At 41.1% G+C, this 21,362-nt stretch overlaps 1 protein-coding gene across 1 annotated transcript in view; it reads left to right on the forward strand.

The window, feature by feature from the left end:
• The window catches only part of CDH9 (cadherin 9), a 129,301-nt gene that overhangs the window by 28,973 nt on the left and 78,966 nt on the right, over positions 1–21,362 (forward strand). Inside the window, exon 2 of the mRNA XM_006115915.5 lies at positions 11,719–12,042. Within this exon, the coding sequence (XP_006115977.2) occupies positions 11,815–12,042 (228 nt within the window). The 5' untranslated portion in view covers positions 11,719–11,814. The remainder of the gene's footprint in view (positions 1–11,718; positions 12,043–21,362) is intronic.

Genomic DNA, 21,362 nt, shown 5'->3' on the forward strand with positions numbered 1-21,362 from the left:
ACACAGCACAACATTCACAATAAGTGGCTGATGATTCAAAACCAGTTTATTTCCCATTTAAGTACCAATGTAAAGGAATATCTATTTTAAACAATTCAGCAGCACACTCAGTGCTAAACTCTTTAGAAAGCCTGACACAAAATGTCATAATTAAAGAATGAGATATTCCTCTCACCCCAGAATGCCATGGATGTATAAAATTGAGAGTCAAATCCCTGCTTCATCTGCTTTGGGCAGGGAGTTTGAACCATGGTCTCCCACATCTCAGCTGAGTGTCCAATCCAGCAGCCTATCAGATATTCTGGGGCAGCACTCTCTCAGTCTTTCCCGTTGAAGTTGTTTAAGTGTGTATAAATAAATAACCATTTGGGACACAGAACCCAATTGACTTTATAGCTCACGTTCAAGTTCCTGCATCTGCCAGCTGAGCATTTAACTATCAAGGTAGCTCTCACTCTCTCTCTTTCAAAATGCTTTGTATTCAATCAGTAGGAATTTTCAGAAGAAACACTGTTTTGTCAGAAAATTACTGACCAGCTCCCGTCAGAATGGAAGATGTTGATGCTAAGTGTTTTTAAATATCTGCCCCTTGTTGAGGTATCTAAAGAGATCGGAGCTCCTCTGAAAAATCTGACCTGAACTGTAAATGCTGATCACTTTAAAATCTGACCCTTAATTATCTGGAATCATTTGTACATTAATTTTATAGCTGAAGAATAGCAATATTCCTCTAACCACACAGGCTGCATCTAGACTGGCATGATTTTGCAGAAATACTTTTAACAGAATCGTTTTTCCGTTAAAAGTATTTCCGCAAAAGAGCGTCTAATTGGCACGGATGCTTTTGCGCAAAAAGTGCTTTTGCACGAAAGCATCCATGCCCTGTATAGATGCGTTTTTGCACAAGAAAGCTCCGATTGCCATTTTAGCCATCAGGCTTTCTTGCGCAAAAAATTAAGGTGCCTGTCTACACTGGCTCTCTTGCGCAAGTATTCTTGTGCAAGAGGGCTTATCCCTCAGTGGGAGCGTCAAAGTATTTTCACAAGAAGCACTGAATTCTTATATTAGAACATCAGTGCTCTTGCTCAAATTCAAGCGGCCAGTGTAGACAGCTGGCAAGTTTTTGCGCAAAAGCAGCTGCTTCTGCTCAAAATCTTGCCAGTCTAGACGCACCCTACAGGGTATAACACTAGATCATTAATACTCACAATCAGTGATAAGCCACAGTAAATCTATTTAAATTTTACTTTTGTATCTTCCTAACCCGTTCTCCCAAAGTATTCTACTAATGCCATTAAATTTAGCTCACATAAGCTAGATTTCTTAGTGCACAGTTTTTCACTGATTACACCCTTCTGCATGGGTTCCATTGTTTGAGAATAAATAATTGTTCTTAACTAATTTTGGGGTACTGAGTTCAAAAATTATATCCATTTTTGCCCATGATGAACAGATTTTCTGAAAACTGGAATCTACTTTGTCAAAAATGCTATTATAATGTATTATACATTATATGCTGAGACTTATTTTCAAGAACTTAAAACTATATGCAGCAACTTATTTTCAAGAACTTTCATGCAAAAATTCCTCAAATTAATTGAATTCATCAAAATGAATGCCATCTTGCTTAATTTTGTTGAAAAGCATCGCCAAATTATTATGTTATATATTATAGGAATAACAAAACAGAATGGTTTAATTGTTTTATGTTTTGAATTATATTTACAACTGTATTTTTTGCATTTTTCTGTATTTTTCAGGTAATCCCCTAACATGGCATCTTGAGGTTGCCTGAATGACCCAAAGAAGCATAGATAGAACATAACAGATTTTGTTAGAAATGTATATCACACCCACCTTGTTATAAAACTTTGGGATCAAGACTTTGAAACAAAACTGACACAAATGTAAAACAATATGTCTGGATCATTCAGGCAATGTCAAGATTCCATGTTAGGGGATTACCTGAAAAATTCAAAAAAATGCAAAAAATGCAGAAGAAATGCAGAAAAATGCAGAAAATACAGTCGTAAATATCATTCAAAACATAAAAAATGAAACCATTCTGTTTTGTTACTCCTATAATACATAATATAATAATTTGGCGATCCTCTTCAAGAAAATTAAGCTAGATGGCATTCATTTTGATGAATTTCACTGCATATAGTTTTAAATTCTTGAAAATAACTATTTTCCTGAAAATCTTGGAAGTGTCAGTGAAGAGCAAGGGGAAAGATTTCATCGGGATAGCGAGACGATAGAAAAGATGCTGGGATGTCAACATGATGGCTGATTACTTCTGGTCCCTGAAAAGAGAGACCGAGGGTGAAATACATAAAAAGTTGTCAAAAAAGCATTGCTTCAGTCGCATCTAATCATTTAAAATTACTCATTTGTTAAATTTCACACTTTGCTCCTTTGTTCTTTAAACAAGGACTTACAAGAGACCTTCTAAAAGAACTATAACTTACTATTTACCAAGTTCTTAATGCATAAGGTGGAATAAAAAGCATGAAAAATGCCCATTTTTTTCTTTTTGATTTGTGAAAAATCCTTGTGATAGAGCAAAATGGATACCACTTTTGAAATCAGTATAGCAAAATTATGTTGTTACCTATTTTTATCAAAACAACTGAAACTTTGTTTCAATTTACAGACCAGTCTTATTTCCCCCCTTTTCCTTCATTTTAGTATTTTCCCAATCCTTTATATTTCAGAAAGAAAAAAAGAAAGATATGACATACATTCCACATCTTGTTGTTTAAGGGCATGTTTACACTAGGTCAAATCTAACACGGTTCATTTCTGTGCACCTGATTCTGACAAATCGAAGATCCATGTCCTCACAGCATTGTCCAAAGTAGTGCATCCCCATACGGGAGCCTGCCATTGACTTAGAGAGCGATGCACTGGGAGTAACTTTGCAGTATGGGCTATGTTTCCAGTGCCTGCTGGTCCAAAACTTGGCAGCAGGTGGTTAGAGGGGCTCATGTCAGTAGTGTCCCATAAGGCACTCCTCTAGTCCCTCCCCCCTTGCGTGACATTAAGGGGAGGCAGTGTGCTCATGTCTTTTGGCACCCTGGTAGCCCATGCAGACACCAGAGCATTGGAAGCATGGAGCCTAGTGTGCAGGAAAGCAACGTCATGCTCATGTCTGTCGTGGTGCATCTCGCTGTAGTGTTCTTCAACAGCGTACACATGTTGCTCCACCAGGAAGAGGATGAAGACAACCCTGGTGTAGCACAGAAGCGCTGTTCAGGCAAAGCCTATTGCTCATGCTAGTGCAGCCACAAGTCAATCCTCTGGACACAGTGCAAAGCCAGTTCTAGCATTGGGAGATGATATCAGACCTCATTGTCATGCGGTGATGGGACGATCCGCAATGGCTGAAAAATTTCTGTAGGTACAAAGCCACATTCCTGGAAATCTGCAAATAGATTGCTCCTGCCATTAGGTGCCAGCATAGCCACATGAAACCCTCTGGGTATGTCTACACTACCCTCCTAGTTCGAACTAGGAGGGTAATGTATGCATACCGCACTTGCTAATGAAGCCCGGGATTTGAATTTCCCGGGCTTCATTAGCATAAGCGGGGAGCCGCCATTTTTAAATCCCCGCTGCTTCGAACCCCGTGTAGCGCGGCTACACGGGGCTCGAACTAGGTAGTTCGGACTAGGGTGCCTATTCCGAACTACCGGTACACCTCGTTTCACGAGGAGTAACGGTAGTTCGGAATAGGACCCTAGTCCGAACTACCTAGTTCGAGCCCCGTGTAGCCGCGCTACACGGGGTTCGAAGCAGCGGGGATTTAAAAATGGCGGCTCCCCGCTTATGCTAATGAAGCCCGGGAAATTCAAATCCCGGGCTTCATTAGCAAGTGCGGTATGCATACATTACCCCGCTAGTTCGAACTAGCGGGGTAGTGTAGACATACCCTCTCTGACTATGGAAAAGCATGTGGCAATTGCCCTATGAAAACTTGCTATGCCAGCCAGCTACCAGTCAGCTGGAAATCAGTTTGGTGTGGGGAAATCTACAACAGCGAGGGCTGTTCTTATACAAATAACCTTGTTCATTAATATCCTTCTGCTGGGGAGGTTGTTGACTCTGAGGAACATGGACAACAGTGTGGAGGGCTTGGACACAATGGGTTTCTGTAACTGCAATGTTGTTATAGACAGAGCACATATCCCCATTCTGACCCCCAGCCACTGTGCCTCGGAGTGTATCAACTGGAAGGGGTACTTCTCCATGATGCTGCAGGCGCTCACGGATCACAAGAGCTGTTTCACCAATATCAATGTGGGATTGTCAAGAAAGGTGCATGATGCTTGCATCTTTAGAAAGTCCTGTATCAGAGATAGAAATGTAGCCGTGTTAGTCTGGGGTAGTTGAAGCAAAATGCAGGACAATGTAGCACTTTAAAGACTAACAAGATGGTTTATTAATAATATTAACTAATATTATTAATAATATTAAATAATATTAATAATATTAACTAATAAACCATCTTGTTAGTCTTTAAAGTGCTACATTGTCCTGCATTTTGCTGTATCAGAGAGGTAGCCGTGTTAGTCTGAATCTGCAAAAGCGACGAGGAGACCTGTGGCACCTTATAGACTAACTGAAGTGTAGGAGCATAAGCTTTCGTGGGCAAAGACCCACTTCGTCAGATGCATGTGCAAAACTGGGACTTTTTTCCTCGACTGGACAATCAGATATGCCTCCAGTATCATGACGAGCTCCTGACTCTTGGGCATTAGCAACTAGCTAATCTCCTCTTCTCCTTTCTCCTGCCCCTTTGCCACCCCATTTTCTTCCTTATTGATGCCAGGCATGTCTTGGCCAGACTCTACAACCATGCTGGGACAGCTGCCCCATCCTCCAAATGGCATCCAGCTGGTTGTAAAACTGATTTATGTGAGGTGCTTTCCCAAAGCTCTCCTCCTTTGCATTATGGTATGAGTGGCACAGCTCCTTGATTTTCACCCTGTACTGCTAGGTGTCTGTGAATACCCTTTCACCCAAAGGCACCTTGTGATTCTGTTATAAATCTAGATGTTCCACTTGCTGGGTCTCAGCTTTGGAAGATGGCTTCATTTCCCCACACCTCAATGAGGTCCATGCTCTCCTGGGCACTCCAGGCTGGTGCTCTTCTGCACTCCAGGAAAGTGGAGCCCATGGGAGTGGAAATACTTGCTGTCATTGCAGTCTCTGAGGGAATGTTGGGGACACCAATGTCCACATGTGCTGTGGAGTGCTGCTTGATCAGAATGGACTCACCATGCTGGCCACAAGAGACAGGCTAGTCTACTGTTTCCAGAGCTTGTGGAGCTAGTGGAAGAGCAGTAGAGGCAGAAATCCTGGCCAGAGTGATACAGCTGTGTGAGGCTTCTTGAAGGCCAATATCATCAAATTTCCAGCAATGCTGCATCTACCCTACCATAAACTTGACCGTGAAAGGTCATGTATACCATTACTCCTGATGAAAAGGGCCTTTGGCAATTACCTTTGAAAACTTGTGGAATTGAGAGATCCCAGTTGATTGGAAAAAGGCAAGTATAGTGTCCATCTTTAAAAAAAGGAAGAAGGAAAATGGATCTTATATACCTTAACGTTAACGAAGCTTTTGATACAGTCTGCCATAATATTCTTGCCAGCAAGTTAAGGAAATATGTATTGGATAAATGGACTGTAAACTGGATAGAAAGCTGGCTATATTGTCTGGCCCAACGGGTAGTGATCAATGGCTCTTCAAATAGAGTGCCCCAAAGATCAGTTTTAGGGCCGGTTTTGTTCAACATCTTTATTAATGAGCTGGATGAAGGGATGGATTGCACCCTCATCAAGTTTGCAGATGACACTAAACTAGGGGAAAGAGGTAGATGTGTTGGAGAACAGGGATAGGGTCCAGAGTGACCTAGACATATTAGAGGATTGGACCAAAAGAAATCTCAACCTTGATGAGGTTCTACAAGGACAAGTGCAGAGTCCTGCACGTGGAATGGAAGAATCCCAAGCATTGTTACAGGCTGGAAACTGACTGGCTAAGTCGCAGTTCAGCAGAAAAGGATCTGAGGATTGCAGTGGATAAGAAGCTGGATATGAGTGAACAGTGTGCCTTTGTAGCCAAGAAGGCTAATGACATATTGGGGTACATTAAGAGGAGCATTTCTAGCAGATCTAGAGAAGTTATTATTTCCCTTTATTTAGCACTGGTGAGGCCACATCTGGAGTATTGTGTCCAGTTCTGGGCCCCCCACTGTAGAAAGGATGTGGACGCATTGAAGGGGGAGCACAGAACTGGACAGCGGAGGGCAACCAAAATTATTAGGGGGCTGGAGCACATCACCTCTGAGGAGAGGTTGAGGCATCTGGGCTTATTTAGTCTGCAGAAGAGAAGAGTGGAGAGGACTTGAGAGCAGCCTTCAGCTTCCTAAAGGGAGGTTCCAAAGTGGATGGAAAGAGACTGTTCCCAGTAGTGATGGATGGCAGAACAAGGAGCAATGGTCTCCAGTTACAGTGGGGGAAGTCTAGGTTGGATATTCGGAAAACTATTTCACTAGGAAGGTGCTGAAGTACTGGAATGGGTTACCTAGGGAGGTGGTGGAATCTCCATCCCTAGAGGTTTTTAAGTCCGTACTTGACAAAGCCATGGCTGGGATGATTTAGTTAGGGTTGGTCCTTGTTTGGGCATGGGGCTAGACTCAATGACCTCCTGAGGTCTCTTCCAGCCTTAGGATTTCAAGGGTATGTCCACACTAAATGGCTCCATCGATAGAGCCATGTAGATTACCTTTGTAGACATAGGAAAATGAAGTGGCAATTTAAATAATTTAAATTAAAATGGTTGCCTTTAAATTAAAATGGTTGCCTGCGCTGTGCCGATCAGCTGTTTGTTGGCACAGCGCTGTAGTCTGGACGCTCCACGGTCGACATCAAAGGCATTTGTCAAGCTCCCCGGTAAACCTCATCCCACAAGGCATACCGGGGAGGTTGACAAATGCCTTTGATGTCGACTGCGGAGCATCCAGACTACAGCGCTGTGCCAAGAAACAGCTGATCGGCACAGCGCGGCAGCCATTTCAATTTAAAAGAAGCGGCAATTATTTAAATTGCTGCTTCATTTTCCTGTGTCTACAAAAGTAATCTACATGGCTCCATCGGCGGAGCCATGTAGTGTAGACATACCCTATGATTCTATGAAAAGCGGTAGTACAGAAATCAACTTCAGCATCCCCAAAGGGCAACACAACAGGCTTTGTAGTGTGGACATATCACTTAGAAAATCACCCATAGCTGGCTAAATTTAATGTAAAGTCGTAGTGTAAACCAGGCCTAAAAATCATACTGGTATCAGACCTAATTCTGCAGGCATAGGTAGTTTCATTGAAGTCAAAGCCAGAGGGACTACTCACATGAGTAAAGGCTTCAAAAAACAGGCTCACGTTGCAGGGCAGCCGTATGATTCTGCCAGTTTTGTAGCCTCTTTGGATTTTTTAAGAATAAGAAGTGCATCATTTTTATTCAAGCATTTGAGAGAAACATCTAGTGTTTCTGCTGCAGATAAATATGCAGTCCTTTAATCCAAAATGAGAGATGTCTATGCATCTACATTCCATTATTTTTTTATCTTTTCATTGGGATTGGAACTTTATTTCAGTGTTAACAAATGAAACACACTATTCTACAATCTCTATTGTAAAGTTGCCAAAGGTTAGAATAGATGCATATCATGCTTGTGAATGACTGTGCAGCACTAATTAAATACATTACCATGGTGATTGCTATAGTAACATTTACATTGGCATCAATGCTAACAAATCCCTGCTATTGATCCCAGCAGGCCTTATTTCACACTACCGCTCAAGAATCTAAATAGAATGTTTAACATTCAAAAGGCTGTAAGAAATGCCATTTTTTCAATTGCTAATGTATTAAGGAGAATTGTGTCTTTCATATGATGATAATTCATTTACCTGGAATTCCCTTAGGACTTTGATATCAGACTCACTCACTGCAATGTAAGATTTTAATGATATTATATTACCCTCACAGACCTCTCAAACAGTAAAGAGCACTCATTTTTTACCATTCAAAAACCATCAGGTGTCACTGGTTTGCAACCTGAGGGAAGGATGCAGGTCACAACGTGTGCATTCAAGTGTCTAATATATGAATAGACTGTCATAAATGATCTCTTTAACTCATATGTAAGTAAAGAGAGGATGTGTTTTCCATTGTATAAAAGGATGATAGATTGACAGATAGATGGAATAGATGGTAGGGAGAGACCAAGAATCGAAGACTGGATATGTGCTGACCCAGTATGTTACACATTAGAAAGAAAAACAAACAATATCTTTCCATCCATCCTCAGACTTCCATGCCTCGTTGGTCCTACTGAAAATCAAAGAGAGTTTAGCTATTGGCTTCAGAAATGACAGGATTGATCACATTGTTGTAACAAATTTAATTCCACAGACAATGCATACATTTACTATATTATCACACAATGGGAGGAAAAAAGAGTTAGATCAATGAGTCATTAGCTCCCAACAAGGGGCCTCTACTCATTGAAATGAAAGAGTACACTTTTGGCAGACTGTACAAGTAAGCCCTATTGCCCAGTAACTAAGCCCAATGATCCACGTTAGTGAGAAAAACAGTTCACTACAGTATGTCATTTACTTCTGCCCTGGCTGGAATAAAATGTGAGAGTAGAGAGTTTTCCAGTATATACTCTGTTGAAGAATTACCATTTGCAGGATAGAATTCCTCATTGCAGGAATTCCTAGAGCAATTGCCTTTAACATTGCTCCTGGTTAGAGCTTGCTGATAACATACTAACTAGGTGAGCAAGTTAGACACATCTCTCAGTTCATGTGTGTAGGAAGATGTCCAGTTTCTAATGGTTTTTTAAGCGTATACTAGGTGGATTTGGGAGGAATGATTTAATAACATTCTGAGAAGGCACAAACCTGCTTAAACAGCAGGTACATTCAATTGACAGTCATGTGTATGTATGGGGGTTCAATTTAAAACAGGAAAAGCCCACATATTCCATGAAAATGAATAAAGTATTTTAACAAAGACATGAAAAAATAGGAAGACAAGATGGATGATGTAACGTATTTTATTGGACATTTTCTGGGACAGCTTTCAAGCTAAACAGATTCTTCTTTTGGGTCTGGGAAAGCTGAAAGAAGAACTCCATTTAGCTCAAAAGGAAAATATATTTTGTCACCCTTCTTGTCTCCCTAAAGTTTACGGATTAATACTTCTACAATGGCACTGCAAGCAAATGAAAAACAAATAGCCTTTTAAGTACAACATAACATAAAGTAAAATGTATTCGGTAGATTTTGTGAGGAATCTAATCAGAAACTAATTTAATATTGTATGTTTTTCTTGTTGCTTAAACAAGATATAATGAAATATATATTTTCATTGCAGAATATTTGGAATTGTTCATGGAGCTTTATAGGAAACAATTTGACCTTCCTGAAAACATTTTTGAGATTTCAATAAATGTCTTGTTTCATAGCAGAATAAAACAGTTTTGGGTTTTTTTTGGAAAAACAAGACCCCCACATCAGACTAGCTAATTGCCTAGGGAAGCTCAGCTATGACATGGGAGATTCAGGTTCAAGTCCCTACTTCAAATAGATAGATGAATCTAAGATGGTGAGTGCCATATGCATTGGCTCATGTTATTTTCATCACCCCCCCCCTCCAAAAAAAAAGTGCATCCTGGAGCTCAGAAACTTTCCCAATCAAAGTTTTGTTAAAATGAAATATTTCTTGCAAAATTTTGTGATTTCAACAACCTGGGATTTTCTGATGAGAAAGTTTCATTGAAACAATTCAGACAATTTATAGTTGCTTCTAAATAACACTAAACTTAGATGAGTTTGTCACTCAGAACAAAAGAAATTAAGTTTTACATACAAACAAACAAACAAACAAGGAAATACTGCAATAAATTTGTGTCAGGTGAGCCTGAATTATAAGGTAATACTATCTCTTAGGGGACATGTTCTTCACTTAACTAGTTGGGAATTTACAGGTGCTAAATTAGCCAGAGTAGAGCTCTTCCATGGTTCTCTGATCTCAACAGGAAAATACTGAGGTTAACAGGGGAAAAATGAGATATTGAATATACCTACAAAATTCAAACAAAACATGTTCTCTAATTTATGCCAAGATCTATGTACATGCATGATTTTATGCAAATCAGAGTTCATTTACTGTGTGCTTTGATTCTTCAGTGAAAAAAGAAATGAAGAAAATTAGAATTTTCCTGCACCATAACTATAATTTTCTGCATAAATTAGACACCTATTAAAATGTTTTCTTTTTGTTTTTAAAACATGATGTTAGAGAGTGATAAATATTTCGAGCCTTCACTTCCTTCTCAGATAAAACTGACTGAAGTTACTAAAATACATGAAGTCTTTGATCCTGCTTCAGGATCCTTGTGCCCATGCAGAGGCTCATTGACTTACACTGGACTCCCCACAGATACAAGGATCTGCACTAACCAGATGTGGCGAAGAATCAGGTCTAATGTCTAATGATTAAGCTCTCCATGTTTTCCAGTGTTTGTTGTCAGGAGTTTGTTTTTTAACTAAATCCACTCTTTTGTGAAAACTGCTTTCTGTAACAAAACAAAACAAAAGTCTGAAAACCAGAACTTTAGTTCAGATTTCCTGCCACTGTGCCTCACTGCAGTGTAGATTCCTCATTCTCCTTTGTGGGCCTGGTCCTCAGACCACTTCTCCTATGATGCATCATTGCCATGGAACTCCCATAATGCAAGAATAAAAGCCATGTAGCTGCAGGAAAACCAGCTTATAGAAGAGAACAAGGTCATGAGGTATCTAAAGGAGAACTCCAAATGCAGAATGATGCCACTGTGATTTTCATGTGTAGTGATATTACAGAATCCATTCAATAATTATAATTCATCCCAGTTCAGGGGATCTGAAGGAAGCCCTTTGCTTCATGTAGGTGCCTATGAGTAAATCCTATATGCAGCTCTATATCACAGTAGGTCTCTTGGCAGAGGAACTAATACAGTTCCACTGAATAAGCACAGGCAGGTTTTAGGTGGTGACTACAGAAGAGGCATACGACTCTGTGCACTACAGATCTTAGTGTCTCTGTAACCACCATATAGGGGGCAAAGTGGGGATAATAGCAGGTAAGGGCAAAGCTAAATTGAGCCATGTGATAGAGTAAATTGAAATATTTCTCTCTATGGATCTTCCTACCGCATATACTGGCATCTAAGGACTGGGTCTGTGATTTAGAACCCAGCTAAACTTTATACGTAAATTACAGAGCCTGATTAAGTTTTAAAATCAAGAAACCTTGATTAAATAATTATTTGTGCATGAAATCATATATCTGGGGAAAAGGGGAGAGAGAGGAGGAGGGAGAAGACTTCAAGAGCTTGGTTTTAAAATTGGATTAATTAATTTTGTATGTGTAATTACCTCAGTAACAAACTAAAATCCAGTAGTTTTACAATAGATCAGCCTGTTTATAATGCCGGCCTCTCATGTATGCAGTTTTCTGATTTGCAAGCACGGCTGTGTCAAATACAACATGTAAGTGAGTAATGTACTTTTAATCACTAGACTGTAAATATACTTTGACTATATTGAACTAGAGATGATTACAGTTCACCCAGAAATTTTGTCCATTTCACAGGTCCTTTGAAAGTGGAATACAACCTTTGAAGAGTTTTGTTCTGGTGGAAGAGGAAAGACTTTGAGCACAGCGGCATCCGTTTGAAAGCTGCAAACAATGAGGACTTGCTACTGCTTTCCATTTCTGATCTGGACCTGTATGTTTCATATGGTTCACATGACACCACTTCCCAAAAGGACTACCAAGTATTTACAAAATGGAAGGATACTGGGGTTGGCACAGAGTGATGGGAAAACCCTGCACCGCACCAAACGTGGCTGGATGTGGAATCAGTTTTTCTTGCTGGAGGAGTACACAGGTCCAGATACACAGTATGTGGGCAAGGTAAGCTTTGTACTTAAAAGACCACATCGGGTTGACATATCTGACAAGTGGCATTTTTCACAATTCTTGTTGATGTCTTACATCAGTCTTTTCTCTTTAGCATTCAAGAAAAGCACATATAATGTACTGTAGTTTGAAAGGGTTAGGAACTCGGAGGTAGAAATGGAGTAGTGTCGTGAGACAAGGGGAGCACTTCAGCCTAAATATTATTAATTTCTGGTTACACAAGCATGCATTTGTGGGAGTGTTTCAATCTCTGTATCATTTAAAATCTGTATTTAGTTGTCAAGAATAAATATTACGAGAGAGAACTGGAAGACTGGGTGTTATAGAGAAACCAATCTTTTTGTGATATTATGCAGAGATGTATTTTCCACTAGATGCACACAACATTTCATTAATTAATAATGAAAATTATATCCATGCACAGGAGACATCACATTATTAAAAATGACGGTTGAAAAAACAAAAGAGCTTTAGGTTTTTTCCAGCAAACAAACACAAATCTTTACTTAACGGTGTGAAAAACAGTAACTCCTCTTCCAGCTGTTAGCTCCCACAGCACCCTTGAATTCTAACTGCATCTTTGTGACTCCAAGTTGGCCTCTTGCCTTTCCTGGTGACACTTACATTAACGAATCTCAGATTTGCAGCCTCTGCTGAACTTCAGCAGCTGCTCTGCTGTTCCTTTTTTTTTTTTTGCAAATCTCTGTTTTGGAAAATCATTTAGAAAATCAGTAAGTAGGAAACGGCAGCAAATTCTGACGGCAGTCACATAGGTATGAAGCCAAAAGTAAAGTAGTTTGACTTCAGAAGACTTATGCCAGTATACATTTGGAATAACTGAGATCAGAATCTAGATCTTCCTCTCTCTCTCTTTATCTCTAAGGGTGTGTCTACAGCACCCTACATGCTAAATACGATACACAATTTGCACTATGAATCTATTTCAAAATAGCTTATTTTGAAATTATTTTGAAATTTGGCACATCTACATACCACCAAATTTCAAAGTAACATGCTATTTCAAGCCTTCCATTAATCCTTGTGCAACGAGGTTTACCGGGATTTCGAAATAGCATGCCCATTATTTCGAAAAATATTTTGAAATAACGGGCGGCTTGTGTAAACACAGGATAGGTATTTCAGGATATCTCTGGTGTCCCAAAATAGCCGTGCAATGTGTAGATGTATCCTAATTCTTTCTTACTCACTCTCTCTTTCATGCTTTCTCTTTCTTTCAAAAAAAAGAAGAAGAAGAAGAAGAAGGAATGGACAATTTTGTTGACTCTACAGCACATAGTATATCCACCTTTTCCTGTTGCACATTCTTGAAATGCCCAAAATTCCCACTGACTTCCAGGAATGCAGTATTGGACCAATAAAGACACTCACCAACCATGTTATGCCTTAGTCTTAAGAGCGGAGATTGTTTCATGATCTGTTCATGTACATAATAACAACAATTTCTGCCCCCACACCAGTATAAACCAGAACAAATTCCATGTCAGTTATATTATCATAACAATGGTAGCAGGCCCAAAGTGTGACAAACCAGAAATTCAGCTAAGGGATTTTTTTAAATGATTCTTACAGCAAGATTTTTTTTTTTTTTGAGGAAACCCTAAGTCTCACTATAGTGTTTTTTAACTGAAACTGGTGGTATATTGGTATTACATGTCAGAAGAGAACACTTTTTCTGCGACTCAGGGAAACTAGTGGGGGGAACAAGAATTCCTACCCTGCCCTTCTGTAATATGGGCAGATGCAGAGTGAAAGACTCTTAGAGTGACAAAATAATGTTGTACTAGAAAGAGAATGAAATTAATTTAGAAGCTCTTACTTTTGCAAGTGTAGTTAAAATATCAGATGGTTGACAAAAATTAACATTTATTTTTTTTCTATAGTGGATTCAGAGTAACGTAGAAATACATTAGTGTATTGTGTCTATGCCATACAATGTGTTATTAGGAACGGGATAACTGGTCTGAGCTACTTGCTTGCATATGAACAGGGGAGCCAACACCATGGTGGGCCTCTGGGCTCCACACTCCCAAAAGGGGCGAGGCCTCTGACAGAAGGGGTGGAACTGGTGAAAGCCAGTTCTCAACGCCACCCAGAGCACATCACTCAGCTCCCCATAGCCCTGAGAGCTGCCTGAAGCATGCTCCGCAGTGCTCAGACAGCAATTTAAAGGACCCAGGGCTTTGAACTTGGGAGACGAGAGCCCTTGAGAATTGCCACAAAGGGCATTTTCCCCCCTTTGTTTCCCCTCCTTCTGCTGGCCTGCCTATATAGAAGATATTGATATTTAATATGCATGGTCACAATACACGTAGCTGGGCATTATGCTTTTGTTTCACCTAACATTCAAATTGACTTATACCTGCGGATCCTCATCTTCTTTTAATAAAGCACCAACACCAGTTTTGTGTCATCACTTCCTAACACACTTGCATCGTGTTCTACAGTAACTTATATGTAGCTCATGGAATCTCAATTATTGGGATTCCCTTGAAACTCATAGGTCAGGCCCAGATTCTCATGCCACTTCTTTTTTTAAAGTGATGATACAGTGTTCACATAAAGGCTTGCAAAGAGAAAATGTGCTATGAATAATGGTGTGTTTGCCAAGTAGTCACATTAGAAGTGCTTCCACGGCCATCTCCTAAAAACCATCTGTGACTTTAGCGTTGGAAAGGCAAGGAGGGAGAATTTTACAGTGAGGCAGGAAGAATAATAAAATAAAAGCAGCAATATCCATGAGCACATGGAAGAGCTGGTGGTAGTTGTTCTGATCATGCCCTAACCCCAGTGGCAGTTGCAGCATTCACAGGATAGCACCATTTCCCAGGCTCTCTCCTCAGTGTGTCTGTGTACGCACATGTGCATATGGACTCTTCTCTATTGTTCACTGTGTAGCCTTTTTTAAAAGTGTATTTTGTAATGTGGTGTTATACCACCATGGGTTCAGCTATAGTTTCAATTCCATGGAATGTAAGTCATCTGAGTCTCTGAGAACATAAACTCCAAGGATAATGACCTTGATCATCAGTAAAGAGACGGTTTCTGCGGGAGTATCCCCAAGGAAATTCAGTTTCCCTAATCTGGGCACCTTCTTTTTATAATGTGATTCTTACTAGACCTCATTAGCGTTTGCACACATAGTGCACCCTGCAGTTATGGTATATGTTAGAAAAATGTAAACACTAGACATATCAAAAGAAAAAAAAACCCAACTCTTACTGTTAATTTTTGTCAATATTGCTCCTTGGTACTTCTTTTACCATAATCTTATGGAATCAGGTTATTCTTTAGTCATTCACTTATGTCACATTTCTTACCTCTCAGGCCTAAAATAACTAAATTAATTGTGACGGCGCGTTGGGTTTTTCCCATCTCCTGCACCCCCGTAATGGCACGGACAGACTCTACCAGCCAGTAGAATGGAGGGAGTTTATTGCTTCTCCAGGATACAGCACAGCACAGATGTAATCTGGTTACAGGGCAGGCCTAGGATGCCTCAGCCCCCCTTGAGATGGGGGAGCCTGGGCCACTAAATCCCAGCCCCTTTCCCTAGGCTCTCTCCTCCATGCTCCCAGACAGAAACTAACTCATCCCCAGCCCTACCCCCAGTCAGGGCTCCACCCTCCTTCTTCCCATTGTTCCGCTCCCTGGGAGATCACTGGTCAGACAGGTTCGAAGCCCCCTTTGCATAATGACTCATCCCCTGCCCTGCTGGGCCGTGCTGCAGACAGCAGCCAGTGGAGGTCACTCACAACCCACTGCCCAGCATAGCAACCAGCAAGGTACCCCCCACTACGTCACATTAATATCTCACAGACAACCTATAGGTGCCCTGTTTCAGCCCTCCTTTACTTAGATACTAAATACACAATTATCCCTTATAACTACTGATCAATCTTATATGCTTATAATCCTACAAACTAGCTCTACTTGGCCTACAACGTTTACATTTGACCCAATATGGAGGTTAATCATAACATCTCAAAATAAACGAACAGAAAACTGAAATCATTGGCTCAACTGCTACACTAAAGCAAAATATAGTCACGCACATCTCTGCACACAAGCTGACTGGACAGCAATGAATATATGTCACTCCTAAAAACATCACACATGCATATGAATCCTTGTATCCACCATTCTGTGACAAATCAAGAGCATTCACTACATCCTCTGTATTCAAAATGGCCCCAGTCAAAATGCATAACTTATTCCGGTATTTCTGTATAATACTGTAGTTTGCCTCTACAAGAGATGCACAAAGAATCCATCTTAGTATTTTTCTCCTACCAAAGGCACGAGTCTTAATCATATATTCTTGGTTCGTGCCAACCACTTGCTACTTCAAAGCTATGAGAACCTCTCGTTCATTGTACGCGTTAGTAACCAGGAAATATACTTATTAATAGAACACTTTTAAGATTAATACAGAAGGGGAATCCCAAGTTATTACAGAGATTTGACCATCCACCTGATGGTTAGACACAAGCAAAAACACAACAGTTACCCAAATTACCCTGTCCTGAAGCTTAGTGCTGAGGTTATTAAATAAGATAACAGTGTGCTATCAGACCATGCATGCCCTGCCAGCTATTTTTCTTATATTTCTTTTGACAATGACATTGGAGAACGGTGATGTGTGATAAAAAAGAAGAGTACACTCACTTTACATGATGCATATACAGGAAATATTGTTGAAAAGGATACATAGATGAGATATTTAATACAATTGGCCAAAAGCAGGGCACTGTGTAAATTAACCACATAGAAAACACAGTTTTTAGTGTATCTTTCAAAAGCAGGACACATCTGCCACCTGCAATTGTTTTTCATCAATGTGACAAGAGAAAATTGAATGCAAATCTGCATAACAACAAATATATCTGTCATCTCTCTCTCTCTCCTCTTTTTCACACCCTTACTCAGAAAAGGATTCAAGGTTTTTTCAGTCTGTGATCTACATATGGAGCCAGATGCAATGCTTGTCAATGTACAAAAAAAAAAAAAAAAAAAAAAAAAAAGTTTTACATGTCCTAAAATTCTCTACACCCACTCCTCCCTCACTTTCTCTTCTGAGCTTCCCATTCTTTGCTCTTGAAAGGATCAAAGGCAGGACACATGAACCATACACTTCTCTGTACTCTTCATTTCTATTATATTATGGTAGTGCCTAGAGACTGATGCTGAGATCTTGGCCACATTGCAGCAGGTAGTATTCTATCACATATATAGAGATAACTTTTGCCCCAAAGAATTTAGAATCTGACAATTCTTAAACTACAAAAAGTGAATTAATTGTTCACTACGAGTTGTTTACCCTGCTCTATGTTGAACTTCCCTCGTCCGGCACTGATGCAGAACCAGTGAAATTTGCAAAACCACAGGAAGTTAATAGCAGCATTACCAACCCTTGAACTGCTTAATGGGCTCTTAGAAGACATTTGGGGGTAAAATAGAGCTAAATAACAGCACAGAACCCTGAGCCAGGTCTGGTGGCTGTAAACTAACTTTATGGGACCCCAGAAAACTTGGCCATAATAAGTAGACATCCAGCTAACTGAAATCATGCTGGACCACAGATGTTGCAGAACCAAGAGAATGCCGGATTAGAGAGGTTCAACCTGTACATGTATACTTGAGACAGATTTCCTTGTAATAACCCTAATACAAATACCATTAGAAAAGAGGGGGACAATCATTTTAAGAGTTAGTCTGGGGACAATAAAAGCACTTACTGCAAATCACACTTAACAAATTCCATAGGTCCCAAGATCTCTTTTGTCCTTTAAAGCAAAATTTTTGGAGTGGCTCTGGGCCGCCCTGGACGGGAAGGAGCCTAAAATGGAAGCGGCGGGGCCACTGAGGGTGGGGGAGCTCTTTTGCCCCCCCTACCCACTAAGTACCCATGCTCCTGGCAGAGCAGGAAGAGACATTGCATGCTCCCCTGCCCCCAGGCCTATTAGGACCTGGGGTCAAAAGAAGCACATGAAGTTTCCTCAGCCCTGCCAGGGGAACATGTAGCACTTTGAAGTGCCGTGTGCCCTTGGCAGGGCAGGAGGAGACTTCACGTGCTCCCCTGCCCCCAAGCCTTGATTGGCCTGGGGGTGGGAGGAGCACACGAAGTTTCCTCCACCCTAACCCCACCCTGTGAGGAGTGTGCAGCACTTAGAAAAGTGCTGTGTGCTCCTAGCAGGGTGGAGGAAACTTTGTGCGCTCTCCCACCTGCAAGCTCTGATTGACCTGGGGCAGAGCAGTATGCAAAGCCTCGTCCCACCTTGCAAGGAGTGCACAGCACTTTGAAGTGCCTTGCGCTCCTCGCAGGGGTAGGGCGGAGGAAACTTGGGGATAGGAGAGCGTGTGAACTCTCCGCCTGTACTGACAGGAGTGGACGGCACTTCAAAGAGCTACGTGCACCTGGCAAGGTGGAGGAAACTCTAATACCCTAAATGGTCTGGGGGCGGGGAAGTAGCAGGGCCTCCGCGAGCGGTATCAACCCTTTTGGCAGGCCGGATCTGGCCCACGGAGGCCCTTTTGCCTACCCCTGCTTTAGAGCATGTCTAAACAGCAGTGTTAATTCAAAATAACAGAATATGCATCTACACAGAAAGCCTGTTATTTCAAAATTGTTTTGAAATAACTGGCTTATTACTCCAACTTCTGTAACCCTTATTTCACTAGAAGTAAGGGAAGTCAAAGGAAGAGTCTTTTTCCTTTGACTTCCTGAAGTGTAGACAGCACCAAAAAGCCAAATTAAGGTACTTTGACTTTAGCTATGCAATTAACATAGCTGAAATTGCTAACCTTAGTTCAACTTTAGCCCGCAGTGTAGACATACCCTTACAGGGAAGGATAAATATCCCAAAAACTCAGATCCTCCCACCTACTCATAAGCAAGAGTATAGATACAACACAATCCCTGGCTTCTCTACGGGGGCACAGGAAATGACATTGAAACTAATATGAAGTCCCATATAATTTGGGGAGATCAAACAAGGGTACTATAGAATTTTCTCTGACGCCTATTGAATTGAATAGACAATCAGATCAGTTCTATAGTAGATTTTTAACCACCCTATAGAATTCCATGACAGGGATGGAAGTCTTATAGTGTGGTCAAAAACACCTACAGAAAGGATCTTATTCTCTATTGAATTCTAAACAATTTGTTCATTTAAAAGAGTGAAATAACTAGAAGGTGAGGTGAAGCATCAACATCTAGGAAAAACCTGAGAACTATGCAGTTTTCTCAGTAAGCTACTGTGTTTCAGTCTGATGTTCAGCCTCTGCAGAGAGTAAATTCTCCTCTTGCCCACCGCCACCACCACTGCAACTCTCTGGATTTCAGCAAGATAATATATCTCACCTCTGCAATATGTTAAAGTGGCTGATAATCTTCTGTTCATTATTTTTTTTCTTTTCCAATCCAAAGGAATATCAAATAGATTAATCCATTTCAGTAAGCCTCTGAAATCTAACTCTAACATGTGCAGCTTGAACTCCCCTGTCCAAAAGGTCTGTTGACAACAGATGTCAATATTTCGAGCTCACAAGTAGCCAGAGACATATTGAATATAAAATGTATAAAATGATTGATTTGTTTCTGTTTTTCCATTCACTAACTCTTTAATGATGTGGGGTAGAGTCAATGTACCTGCTGCACATATTGCTACCAAAAGCATTTCATGTGAACTTTATTCAGCACCCACTATTGCCTTATAGAAAAAAAGAACACGTCTAGGAGAAAACATTAAAACAATCCCCAAAGCATTCAGGGGATGTGTCAGGGGAACAGGGTGACGGTGGAGCAGAGAAGACCAAGGAAAAAGTGGGTGGGCAGGGAGCACTGAGGGGGGGCTGCACAGTGGTGGGCATGAATCTGCTTTCCGAGTTAATACTTAGAGCACATTGCTAGGGCTGGCTGCTGAGGTGCAAGTGTGAGTCGCTCAGTAGCCAGCCAGCCGAAAAGGGTCAGCAACCCTTTTTCCCTTCCTCCCCCAAGATGTGGCAGACCCCCACTCCCTGCAGGAGGAGCTACTACTCAGTGTTAGGTGGGATATGGGGCTGGCCTCCACTTGGTGGAGGTGGAGAGGAACTCCTTACCCAGCCCAAGCCCGGCATGCACTCACTCACTTGGAGGGCAGGTGTGTTCAGACTGGCTAGCTGCCGAGGAATGGTTGGAATGCTGTCCCTGCATTCTGGCATCTGCGTAGTACCCCCAAATGCCCTGGGGCCCCATGCACCTGTGTAATTTGCGTATTGGTAGGGATGGCCTTGGTTTCACCCTCTTGTCAGATCAGTCTTGGGGTTTTCCTCTCCATGGTGTCTGACGGAAAACTGCATGACCCAAGTCTTCCTTCTGGAACATGTTCCCTTCCAGCCGTCTCCAAATCACCCTATTTCTAGGCCTTCTTCCATCTAGCCTTGTCCAGGCTATTCCCAGGCCATACCTGGTTGGAGTATCAGGTTTCTGGTGCTGCCTTCTAGACCTTCTGGTAGTCCAGTCATCCCTGCAGGAATCTTTCTTAATACCTGCAATTTCCTGACTTTTCAAAAGCTTCAGAGAGAAAGCTGAGTAAGTCTGTTGTTTTGTTAGTCTTTAAAGTGCTACCAGACTATTTGTAGTTTATCCTGACTTTTCATGTTCATTTCCATTTTTCCCCTTTCTATCCCTCTCTCTCCCCTTACTGCAGCCACATGTTACCCTTCCTGGGGATTTTCCTTATTCCAATGGTTTAGCTCCGGGATCCTCAGTCTAGGGGCAAGCCACCCTGTTACTCTGATCAACAATACATTTTTGTGACTTTTAAAAAGTCATAACATAAGTGTACTCTTATTAAGAACACAGATTGTTTTGATGCTCAACCATAGAATCATAGAGTACTAGGACTGGAAGGGACCTCAAAAGGTCACTGAGTCAAGTCCCCTGTCCCCATGGCAGGACCCAATACTGTCTGGACCTCCCTGATAGACATTTATCTAACTTGCTCTTAGATATCTCCAGAGACGGAGATTCTACATCTTCCCTGGGCAATTTATTCCAGTGTTTAACACCCTGACAGTTAGGAACTTTTTCCTAATGTCCAACCTAAACCTCCCTTGCTGCAGTTTAAGCCCATTGATTCTTGTTCTATCTTCAGAGGCCAGGAAGAACAATTTTTCCTCCCACCTCCTTGTGGCACCCTTTTAGATACCTGAAAACTGCTATCATGTCCCCTCTTAATCTTCTTTTTTCCAAACTAAACAAGCCCAGTTCTTTCAGTCTTCCTTCATAGGCCATGTTCTCTAGACCTTTA

This window comes from Pelodiscus sinensis, chromosome 2 (genome assembly GCF_052426305.1).
Source record: "Pelodiscus sinensis isolate ZL-2025 chromosome 2, ASM5242630v1, whole genome shotgun sequence".
NCBI lineage: Eukaryota > Metazoa > Chordata > Testudines > Trionychidae > Pelodiscus > Pelodiscus sinensis.